This window comes from Cinclus cinclus, chromosome 7, assembly GCF_963662255.1.
Source record: "Cinclus cinclus chromosome 7, bCinCin1.1, whole genome shotgun sequence".
NCBI classification, from domain to species: Eukaryota; Metazoa; Chordata; class Aves; order Passeriformes; family Cinclidae; genus Cinclus; species Cinclus cinclus.
In genome coordinates, this window is record NC_085052.1 from 2,679,547 (window position 1) to 2,692,132 (window position 12,586).

Here is a 12,586-nt window from a genome sequence, read left to right on the forward strand (position 1 = left end):
AGGTGATTGTGAATTCCCTGGTTCGAGGGACAGAACAAAGGAGCTGGGGGCACAGGAGGAGCAGGAGCGAGGCAGGAGGGTGACACTGCCCAGGGTGACACTGCCCAGGGTGACACTGCCCGGGGTGACACTGCCCAGGGCCTGCTCTCCAGGTGTGACTTGGGAGAAAAACCTGCTCACCTGGCCACAGTCCAGCTCCCAGCTGGGGAAAAATCCAGCAGCCCCATGGACACTGCGGGTAAAGCATCATTTTTTTCCCACTTTCTTCCTTTTTCCCTGCTTATTTTTCTTTTTTCTCTCTCTCTCTCTCTCTCTCTCTCTCTTATTTTTTCCCTTTTCTCCCTTTCTCCCCCATGGATTTTGTTTGCTTCCTGGGAACTCATTAAGGGCAGAAGTTCACATTCCTTGATTTTTCCCTTTCCAGTGAAGTTTTGGCAGTTTGTATCCACTGCCAAAACTTGCTTGGTTGTCTGGTTTTCCAGGCTCCCCGTTTTAAGCTGTTCCCATGGGGGAACATAAGAGTTTGGGAATTTACAAATTCCCAGTTCCCAAGTGCCTGGCACTTCCAGCACCAGCTGTAGGTGTGGACACAGCCCGGGTTGGTACCAGGCTCCAGCAGCAGATGGACTTTCCTGCCTTTTTCTCCAGCCCAGGTTGCAGACTCATGTCTGCTCCTTTCCTCTGTCCTAAGACATTCCTAAATGTTGAAACAGCCTTTGACTGGGAAGTGTTTTCTTTCTGGATCAGCCACGGAGAGATCTGACAATCTAAATAAACAGGAAAGTTTGTGAACTGTCAGTGACGAGTTGCTTCAGTGATGGGCTGAGAAAAGGAAACAGGCAAAACATCAAGAACTTGAATTTGGATGTAAAAATACATAATTTGAAACATAGACATGTATAAACTTGACGGGACAAGGGGGAATGGCTTCCCATTGCCAGAGAGCTGGATAAATGGGATATTGGGAAGGAATTGCTCCCTGGGAGGGTGGGGAGGGGCTGGGATGGAATTCCCAGATTTGCTGTGGCTGCCCCTGGATCCCTGGCAGTGCCCAAGGCCAGGTTGGACATTGGGGTTGGAGCAGCTGGGACAGTGGGAGGTGTCCCTGCCATGGCAGGGCTGGGATGAGCTTTAAAGTCCTTTCCAACCCAAACCCAAACTGATTTTCATCACTTTTAACAACCCCTTACTGAACTCAGCCCCATGCCCATCACGCCTTTTCCTTCCTTTGAATTCCATGAGACCAAAGCAGCTTCTCTGTTTCCTGTAGGAAGCCCTGGAGATCCACAACCCCCAGTTCATCTCCCGCTCCCAGAAGAGGCTGAGGAGGCTGGAGCTGATGGTGCAGCTGAGGAGGGCTCAGCAGAGGGAGGCTCCTCCAGGCACCCCCCGAGCGCTCACCCGCAAGCTCTCCACACCCACTGCCAGCAGAAAGAAGCAATTCACCATCCCTGACCCTCTCAGTGGTGAGTTGTGACCAGCAGCAGGCCCGTGGCTGCCTTTGAAATCCCAGATGGAATTTCCATCTTAAATTTGGGGAGAAACAGGAGAGCTGCTGTTCCTGGTTCGCTCTCCAGCATCTGTGCGGATGCTCCTGGCAGAAATTCCCAGCAGCTCAGAGATGGGAATGAGGAGTTCCTGTGCTCTGTGGCAGCTGGGAGAGAGCTCCTTGGGGACTTTTTGTCACTGCCACATGCAGTCGTGTTCTTCAGCACGCTGCAGTTGCTGCTGTTTGTGGGGGTGATGGCAATAAATGACATTTCAAGTCCTCCCAGCTCACTGAAGGATCAGTTTGGGGACAGAGGTGACAATAGGGAGGCAGGTGAGATTTGGGATAGGAGGCCCAGATCCAGGTGTGGATTTGCCACTTTTGTCAGAAATCCCAGAGCTGGGAAAGAGCTCTGTTCTGCCAGCCCTGCTAAATCAAGCATGAAAACTCTGTGATTTCCTAATTGCAGCTGCTTGGGTTGTGGCAAACAGGTTCAACCCCAGTGAGTGAAACCCTTCCCTCCCTCACTGCCCATACTGCACCTCTGTAAATGTTATCTAAGCTCAAGATGTTAAACAAATTGCTTTTCTTTTCCTTTTCTTTTTTCTTTCTTTTTTTTTTTGTTTTTCATTTGCCATCTGGATGTTAATTAATTCTGTTGACTAAAGAACAAAGATTTATTTGATTGATTTGAGTTCCTCTTTACATCTTGGTTTTAAATCTGTGGCTGCTTGAAGATACATTACTCTACTGAAAAGTAAATTAATTGAAAAGATTAAACAAACTAACAAAGACACCTGGAGGATGCAGGAAAGGGAATATTTGATGTCCTCAACCCTGGGAAACACAAACAGGTTTTTGGCTCCCTGGGGAATGAGGGTGGGTGCAGGAGAGGTGGATGCAGGCCCATTTCAGGGCTCTTGGAGATTCCTGGAGAATTGCAGCTTCCACTGCTCTGTCCTACATCAGAGACCTACTGGGTTTTTATCGTGGGAGCTAAATAAATATAAGGAAACCCAGCACAAAGCATGTCTTAAAGACTCAATAGAATTAATTCACCATTTCCATTATCCAAGTTAATTTACCTGGAATCAGATCTCTCAGGGCTGTGAAGTGTGAGGACTCCAAGCTCTGCCAGCAGCAGACCAGGAATTTGTCATTTGTCTTAGAGGAAGTGGCAAAAATCTCCCACTTCTGTCTGATCATCTCTGAAAATCCCCCAAACCACTCTGCAAATAATTCATGAAACAAAATATGAAAGGCTAAACCTATTTCTCCTGAAATTATAATGAAATTTTAATCTTTATGCTTGTTTAATGAGTAATAAAATCATAATATTGAAATATATTCATTAATTATTGAAGTTAACGACTATTTCCATCTTTTAGTGGTTAGTCATTAGAGGCAAATTTGTCTGGAGAGAATCTTTGGTTTCTGTAACTCACCTGCCTTTGTGTAGCCATGTGTGGTTTTCTGTTTGTGAGACCTTAATATTTTTATAATGGCACAAGTGTCACGTTGTTATTGAAGCAGAGCTGGAGTTGATAGTGGAAATCCAAGATCCCTGGATAAAGCACAGCCCTGTGGGCTGCAGTGCAGAGGGCTCTGTTACATTGCTCTGAGTCCTGGCAATCAATATTTTAGGATTTGTCCTGCTGGATGCTGCTGTGCTGCAGGATTGGTGTCATCAGTGGGACCCAGAGTAGGGAATTTTTTTTTCCTAGAAGGGCTTGCCTGGGGCACTGAAGTCTCTGTGCTTCTGATGCCTCTGTTGATGACAGAGCCACTGCTGATGGATCCACTTATAGGGAGTCTCCCAGCAAATCTCTTAGTGGAGAAAGAGTCCTGCATCCCCAGAAAGCTTTGGCCCAGGCAACGTCTTCATGGAATGGTTTGGGTGGGAAAAGACCTAAAAAATTAATTTAATTCCACCCCCTGCCATGGGCAGGGACACCTTCCACTATCCCAGGCTTCTCCAAGCCCTGTTCAGCCTGGCCTTGAACACTGCCAGGGATCCAGGGGCAGCCACAGCTGCTCTGTTCTCTTAAGAAATCTCTGCCAAATGCAAAGATTCCCTCCCAGCCTTTCCTGGTTTGGGGAATCAGGCTGCTCTTTCACAGCTGTACTCCCTGGAGCAACATTGGGAATTGGAGGGTAAAAGGATGACCTGGAAATGTGCTTAAGCATTCAGGTTTGTATTGGTTGCACCTCTGGGCTCCAGGCTGTGATCTTGTGGTTGTTTCTTGATCATTTCTTTCCTTTCTTGTTTGTTTTTTTTTTTTTTTCCTCTCTTTCGGGATGTCTTACAATTTGTGGAGGTGAAGCTCTTCATGGCTCTGAGGTTCCCAGGGCTCATTGCCAGCACACCCTCACACGTTTTCCAGGGATCTTTTTCCCAAGAGCAGGTTGGCTGATGGGTTTAATTTTCCCTGACCCTGCCACAGTGACCCCAAGGATGGACTGGAGCCCACGTGAGGCTGGGCAGCAGGAGCAGGTCATGCAGCACACTTAGCTCAAGCACTGACTGTGACAACAATTATCCAACTCATTTTCCACCTCAAGAGAACATTCCCTGCCCAGTTCCCCGTGTCCCCACACAGAAGGGTGGCCCGGGATGGGGAGAGGTGGGTGCCTGCTTTTATCCAGGTGGAAATGGGGACAAACCTGCAGCCCAAGGTGTTTACAGGGGTTTGCTGCACTTATCTCTCTCTGAAATAAGTTTGGTACATGTGCTTCTCTCTGGTCTTGCAACTTCTATTCCAATAAAATAATTTACACCCAGAGGAAAGGCCCGCAAATATTTTTCTCTCTGCCAGAGAGATTATTCTATCAGCCTAAAACATCTTTATTGATAACAAAGTCATTGACTAGCAGGGTTTCCCCGTGTTTTGGCAGTGTTGTTACAACTTCCATTTCTTGTAAGAGAAAGAAATAATTGGCATTCAACATCATTTCCATATAAATACCAGCATCTGTGCACTTCCCATTTACCTTCCCATCCTCAAAACCCCGAGCTGTTTACCAGTTTTTAATTGTCCTTCACGAGCGAGGTTTTGCTGAAATGCTGAAAGTCGTCTCAGGAAAATGAAAATGTTTATCCTGCACGAGATTTTATCATCACAAGAACTCTTTGAAGGCACAGAACCTGCAACTCTCAGGCAGTCTTTGTGTTGGGTAATGGGTACTGCTAAATTTTGAGAGTGCTAATTAGTCCAAGATAGACAACTCTGCTGTTGACTGTGTCGAACAAATTAGAGATCCCACTGTGACGAGCTGAATAGAAACAATGTTCAAATAACTGCATTTAAATCTCCAAAACCGTAATGTAATTACTGCAGTGACAGGACTGCCAGCTGTTTATAGGCCTTTAAATCTGCATAATGAACAGCCCTGTGATCTTGGTGTGCACAGGCACTTTGGGAGGTTTAACGCAATTTCTTGGGCACGTTTGGGGTTTTTTCCTTCCCTGGTCTTTGAAGGGGTGGCTGTTCTTTGGAATTGGCCACAGAAGTTGAAGGTTACCCTTCAGCCCCAGTATGGAGCCTGCTGAGTTCCTCTGGATTTGCATCCAAACCCTCGATCTTCAGTAATATCTTGGAAATTATTTCTATCCCCTCAGTTGTGCTTCTAAACCTTCCCCAAAAGTTTCTTTGCTACTGCAGGAGCCTGAGGGGGGTGGAGGTTGCAATTTGTTTGGGTTTTCCAGGGGTGGTTTTCTCCAGCAGCCCTGTTGGGCTTTTTTATAAAGTCCAATGAAGTTTTTTATTTGGACTGAGGGAGGAGAAGGTGGCAATCAGAGAATTTGCAATGATGCTGCTGCCACTCAGGTGTATTCTTGTGGTCATTTGGGTCATTTCCCAGCTCCCTTTTCCCCATTAAAATTTTCATAGTGCCATCCATTCTTTTTGGCTGGCAGCTCTGAACCAAGTCTAAGCTGCAGTCAGTTAATGGAATTAGAAAGAGGAATGACCTGTTCTGAAGATATTGTTAAACTAATGTTAACTATGCCACACCTTCTTCAAAAGCTGCTTTTTTTTTCTTTTTTCTTTTTTTTTTTTTTTTGGGAAAAATGCATTTTAAGATTATATTCTCTAGTGATATTAGAAAGATGTAGGAAGGCCGGTTAAGATGCTATTTTTTTGTTTTTCTGGATAAAATCCATAAATATTTAAGTATTATTTGGATAGAGAGGACTGAAATCTCCAGCAACATCCCCAAAATTATTCTAATATGAAAATGTTTTCATAAACTTCTCAGCTTTACAGCTTTTTAGAGATATTTGTAATGTTTTCCATAAAGACTGAAATATTGAGGAGGGTCAGAAGTCTCAGTAGTGGTAGGAGGGACCTGAACATCACCTCCACATCTATATTGGATTCAAGGCTAATTCATTTTTTAGGGGACTGTTGATTTAAAAAACTCCAGTGTTTGAAAAGAAATGTTCTGTATCCTACGATTTCTCTGGGCAAATGGATTTTCAGTGAATTATATTTTCAGTTCAGTAAAAGAGCAGTTAAATTAGAGATCCACCACCAGCAGTGCTTTGCTTTTCACACATCCTCAAAGGCACATTTTAGCTCCTACCAAACTTTGAGAATCCACATTCATGTTAGAAGAAAATGTATTTGTATTGCGTATATTTTGATAAATTTTGCCACAGTTTTTCTCTTTTAAGTGCTCCAGTGATTTAGAGCTAAATAGGAAGTCAGGGGCTGGTTCCAACACAATCATTTTATCTGTTCTCTGTCTAAATATTTACTGACTTCCCAAGCAGGAGAGTTACTCATCCTCTTGGAGGTGCAGTTTAGCATTAATTAAAATATATTGCAAGGACGACCCATTTACATTCATTTACAGCTTGCTTTAGTGGAGGTGTGAGACCACTTGTAAATGCCAGGAACTCAGGAGTTTCACAAGGTGTGAATAAAACACCAGCGAGGTGATTCAGTCCTCTCTGTCTAAAGCTTTATTGAACTGGTGATGCTCCAGGTCTGCTCTGAAATCCTTTCTTTTCCCTCACTCACAACATTTGTCTTCAAATCTCCTCCAAGGCTGTGAAACCTGATAAGGAACAGTGATAAAAATGGTGATAATCTTAAAAAATTGTGATAATTGTGATGAAACACAACTTAGAAGCCTCTCAGCTTGGGGAATTGTCTACCTCGTGGCCCATCTGATCCTTTCTTGGTAGGAAAGAGCTTTAATTCAGATCTCCACGATGAGCTGGTCATCTTATTTAATCTCTGAGTGTTTCCTCCTCTTCCCCTTTGAAATGCACTTTCTTCTCATTGTCATGGATTAACAACTATTTAAATGCACACACCACTTTTATTTTCTCATTTCTACCATTTTTTAAAATTTATTTCTCATTTAACTTTTGAATCCTAATCCTAAAATCCACTAAGGATTAGCCTTGATGTTTGCATGTGATTTTTTTTTCCTTCCTTGTAAATAGCAAGCTGGTTGATGCTGCAGGAATGTTTGGCCATGAGAATTAACCTCGTGGCTCCACGCTGCTTCACAAAGGGCATTTTTATAACCGAGGTGGATTTATTATTTTCTTGGAGGATTTTCCCCAGAGCCTCTTTTGAAGCCATCCCTTCAAAGCCCTGCACAGTCACATATTTTGTTCCAGAGCAGTGATGAGTCTGATGCCTTTCTGTGCCAGCAGAAGAGGATTATTCTGGAGCAGCAGCACCTGCACAGCTCCCAGCCTCTGTGGTGCTTCCCAGAAATTGAAAACAGAGGCCACCCTGTGCTAGGGACTTGAAGGAAAAATACAGATTAGTTTATCACGCTGTACATGGAATAAGAAGTAAGTCTGCAAATCCCTGGGTGGGTTTTTCCCGTTCTGGTGACTACACACAAAGGTCTGGAATGTGAATGTGTCATCATGCCCCATCCCTGGAGGAGTTCAAAGCCAGCCTGGACACAGCTTAGAGCAACCTGGAATAGTGGAAGGTGTCCCTGGGTCATAGACAATCTGCTCCCTGCACTTTCAGAGTTATTTGGACAGCAGTATTATCCAAGTGTTTACTCCTTTTAAGTGAATCAACATGCAGATGAATGTTAGAACACTAATAAATAAAGGACAAATGATGTTTTCCTAGCAAATTGAGCATGGGGCTTGTGTGTACTGAAGATTTAACAAGGATAATTAAGTGTAGGCAACTGCTGAGGGGGGAAAGTCACTCCTGAGGCAGAGGAGGATTCAGAGCCTCTCTCCTTTCCCAGTTTGTGCTTTGGAAACCACCCGTTCAGAACTGGAACCACTGCAGAGCTCCCTTTGATTTTTGATTGGAAGGATGGAACATCTCTGCTGTGAGGAATGGCTGAGAGACTTGGGACTGCTCAGCCTGGAAAAGGCTCCAGGGAGAGCTCAGAGCCCCTTCCAGAGCCTGAAGGGGCTCCAGGAGAGCTGGAGAGGGACTGGGGACAAGGGATGGAGGGACAGGACCCAGGGAATGGCTTCCACTGCCAGAGGACAGGGATGGATAAATGGGATATTGGGAACTGGGAATTGTTACGTGGCAGGGTGGGCAGGAGCTGGGATGGAATTCCCAGATTTGCTGTGGCTGCCCCTGGATTCCTGGCAGTGCCCAAGGCCAGGTTGGACATTGGGGTTGGAGCACCTGGGACACTGGGAGGTGTCCCTGCCATGGTAGGAGGTGGAATGGGATGAGCTTTGTGGTCCCTTCCAACACAAACCATTTTGTAATTCCATGGATTTTACACAGACATACAACAGTAATCTCATTTATTTCCTGGCTCCCTACCTTGTACAAATATCCCCCTTTTCCTTTCAGGACCCATTTTTGCAAGGAAGGTGTTAAAATCACTTATTCTGGACAACCACTAACTGCTCAGATCAGAAACGATTTTCCTGTATCCAGGGAAATCCTGACTGGAATTATCACAGATCTCTTCATACTTGATCAGGAAGGAGTAATGTGATTTTCTTCCTTCTAAAGCTCAGATAATTATCCCCAACCCTGCAAAACAGGTGTAAATTGAATAAAAAATGAGTGTGCCAGGACAGGTTCCTGACTCACTGAGGAGGCAGCCAGGGTGCAACTGCCTGCAGGAATCTGTGAGGAAGATTGGGAGAGATTTGGAGATTTGGATCTGGCCTTAAGCCTTCAAAATTTAACCAGGAATGGCAAATTGTGGCTCCATGAAATATGACATGTGAGATTTGAGTAAAAGTAGATCTCTCCAGTACTAACTTCATTTTCTCTCTGCCAGATAACCTCTTCAAGCCAAAGGAAAGAGTCATTCCCGAGAAGGAGATGCACATGAGATCTAAAAGGTACAAATTCCACGGGTTTAGAGTTTGTCCATGGATATTTTTTTTTTCTGATGTAACAGCTTAGATTTGGGCAGCCCTGCCCTTCCAACACCCCTTTTCCATCAGGTTCAGACAGCATGGGGCACCCACGCCATGAAAACCAAATCCTCAGCAGGTCCCTCATGTTGGAAACCCAAAAATGAAAAGCAGTGAGGTCACTCTGGATTTTTTCCCCCCTGATTATGGCTCAGAGGGTGAGAATGACAGCAAATTATGAGGATTGTGGTGTCTGATCTTTAACTGCATTGCACTTCATGCAAGGGAAGCTGCAAAAGCCACCGTGAGGAATTCATTCCTGTTCTCAGACGTGTCCCATTCCTCTTCTCCAAAATACAATCCCCAGCCAAAACAGGCTGCTTCAAGAACCTGGAATTGCAAAATATGATGAGAATGGGCTGCTTGAAGAATTGCAAATATGAAGAGAACCCAGAAGTAAACAGGCTTTGTGCTCATGCACAAGCAGGACTGGAACTTTCTCTTCTAAATCCTGGGGACTTTATCACTGCTTTTAATGGGAAAAGATCAGAAGTCACCTATTTAATGGCAACTCCTGTTATTGTTAGAATGGAAAGATTGTGTTGTCCTTGGTAAAAAGGGTTCCTAGTGGCAGTGAAAAAATGTCAACGGTTTGCAGACTTATAATGATGGTTTTCTTATATTTTAGAAAATAACTTGAAAATGATTGCGTGAGATTAATTGCGTGGCATAAATACAAAAAAAACAAACAAACAAAAAACCAACAACAACAAAAAAAGTATACAGTCCAGATTCTGGTTTGAAATTTGTTGCTGAAAATTGAAACCAACTTCACTGAGCTCGTTAGAAGTTACTGCATTGAAATCACATGATCCCATCTCTTTCTTTACTTCTTTTATTCCCAAATCTGAGTTTTCAACAAGATTTGAAACCAGGCAGATTTCGTATCAAATCATGATTGTTAGTAATTTATCATTCCTGTGCCATAAATCCAATTCAAGTGTATTGTATGGAAGGCAAACATTCCCTGCAAGAAAAAAATAATTATTTGTGAGGCCCGAGGATGACATGAACATCGCTTTGTGAATTCCTGACAGGATTTATGACACTTTACCTGAGGTGAAAAAGAAACAAGAAGAGAAACAGAAGCGGATCATCATCCAGAGCAACAGGCTGCGTGTGGAGATGTTTAAAAAGGTGAGGATTTCCAGTTATTTCTGGAGCAAATGGAGCCAGAAAATCTGAAGTCTGGGATGCCAACTCCACCTCACCTCCTGTATCCCTAAAGATTTCTATCACCTTATGGATTTTAACAGTATTTTAAAATACTTTTCCTTTTTTTTTTTTTCCCCTAGCAATTACTGGACCAGCTCCTTCACAGAAACACAGAGTGACAAAGGAGCCTCTTGCCCATCATCCTAATTGGATCTTGAATGCCTTTGACTGCTAGATAAGCCATAAAATTAACTGTTATCTCAATTACCTGGAGGTATTTTTCTTATCTTTGGCTCTTGGTATAAAGAAAGATCATTTATGTTTCAATCAAAATTTTAAGGCAACTTTCAAATAATCACAAACAGGCTAAAAGGGAGCACGGCTGTTCCAGAGCATCACCTTTTGGTCAGTTTACCCAGAGGAAATAATTTTAAGAATTTTCAATTCAAATAATGAATTACAAGGGTATTATTTATCCTAATCTTTTTTTTTTTTTTAAGTACAGTTCTCTGTAGCAATAGCCCAGTGTTTATAAGATGTGGAAAACTTATTTCTCTGAAGTATTTTATTAATTGATTTCCTGTGAGTTAAATCCTTGCAGAAAACTGTTATTTGTTATGTTTAGGAACCAGTTGAAATAGCATTACCACATCATCAGAGCAACAGCAGTTTCACATTAATGCTTAACATTCCAAAAGGGACCAATATTTCAGCTTTCTGAAGAACTCCATTCCTGTTCACAGACTGAAACTACCTGGCAAGCTCTCCCATTAAAAAACAATATTTAAGCATTTGTTTATAACACCTTCTTCACGATTTTCATTGTAACATACGTTTTATTCCACTTCTGTGAGCACAAAGTATTTCTAGAAATGGCAGATGAAGGAGTGGTGCCAAGAAGGATGTTTGCATCAAAACTCACAGAACTCAAACCAGCTGTCCTGTTTCCTCCAAAAAAATATTTAAATCTTTATTTGTACATGTTGGAAGTAAAAACAAGCAGCTCACAAAGCAGTGGAGTTTATTTATGGAATAAAGTATGAGGATAATATTGATCCAAGCGCTGTGTTTTTATTTGGTGCTGTTAAATATAAAACAATTATTGAAACGGTGCCCTTGTACCCACAAATTCCATGGGGGAAAAAAAATACTGCCCCTAAAAATCATTGCAAGTGTTAAATTTTACTGCACAAAATTTGAGTAGGGGTTTGAATGAGGCTGGAATTTGGCCTTTGATAGTTCTGCTTTGTTTTCCTAATCCAGCCTGAGATGTAAGGTCAGGATTTTTTGGAAGAGGGATGTTTGTGAGCCACTGGGATAACCTCCTGCTGGGTGACCTGTGCTGGACACAGGGACCTGGGGATATTTTGTGCTCTGTTTCTGTTGGATTCTTTTGCCTTTTTGTGTTTCAGCTTCCCAGTTAATATAGGAATAATGATGTTAGTTTTTGCTCACAGAGAAGACAGAGATCTGTTGGAGAAATATATCGCATTCCAGGTAGATATCCCAGAGAATTCATCTACAGTTCAATCCACTGGGAGAGGATGTGGAAGGTAAGGCAGTGAGGAAGGACCTGCCAGCATTTTTCCCTAAAAAATATCTTTTTAACCAAGGAAGTTATTCTGAACTGGAAACCAAAGCCAAGGCTGGACCACAGATGACTCCAAGTAGAACTCATAAAAGGGACACCAAGAAGGATTCTCTTTCCAGCTCTCACCCACTTCTGGCTCACTATGACAGAGACATTGCCTATAGGATCAGTGCCCAGGTTCTCTTCTATTTCAGTAGAAACTGAGCATTTCTCTCCCCTGAGTCCTCACTCTCTGATTTTTTGACTTCAGGAAAATGCAGCTTTGGTTCATCAAATCTGTACCTGCAGGTGCATTACTTCCTGCACATCTGTGAAAGAGAGGAATATTATTTACACTTCACCCTGCTTTAGTGTGTACCTTTAATCCTGTCTGGAGTCTCACCCTAAAGCCACAGCAAGGTATTTTGGCATGGAGAGAAACCATTTGGAGTTTGGTATCCATGGAGGACACAGCAAAATAATCACTTCCCAGGCTAGGAGCGTCCCCTGGGCTGGGACTGACACCAGAAGGGAGCCCCAAAGCTTTTCCCACTTCTCCTTTGGCAGAGAGGAAGAGACAGGATCTTCCTCATTGGGAATGAGAGTGATTTCCATGGAAATCAGGCATTTCTCCTGCAGGAGACTCAGGAAATCAAGGGAGGTGGTTTCATCTGCTGGCCGTGGCATGTCTCTGCTTCATGCCCATATGTAAATACATGTCAATAAGTATGTGTAAGGGCATGCTTCATGCCCATATGTAAATATATGTCAATAAAAATGTGTATTGGACATGCTCCCCATTCTCTGGCTGGGAATAACAAGCAGAGGAGCTGATCCACCTTAGAAATCACGTCACCCAGGTGATCCTTGTGAGGAAATGAATGATGTGAGCTTTTCCTGGGAAGCACAGCACAGGCTTCACATGGGAATTTACCCCCTGGCACCCTCATGGATGCCCTGGCCAGGGAATGACACCTCCCCTGACCTG

The 12,586-nt window shown here is 43.3% G+C and overlaps 1 protein-coding gene across 1 annotated transcript in view; it reads left to right on the top strand.

The window, feature by feature from the left end:
* The window catches only part of C7H10orf90 (chromosome 7 C10orf90 homolog), a 132,399-nt gene extending 122,192 nt beyond the window's left edge, over positions 1-10,207 (top strand). The window contains exons 6-10 of the mRNA XM_062496600.1: positions 3-238; positions 1,271-1,466; positions 8,735-8,798; positions 9,911-10,010; positions 10,169-10,207. Coding sequence (XP_062352584.1) covers positions 3-238; positions 1,271-1,466; positions 8,735-8,798; positions 9,911-10,010; positions 10,169-10,207 — 635 coding nt within the window. The remainder of the gene's footprint in view (positions 1-2; positions 239-1,270; positions 1,467-8,734; positions 8,799-9,910; positions 10,011-10,168) is intronic.
* The last annotated feature ends 2,379 nt before the right edge of the window (positions 10,208-12,586 follow it).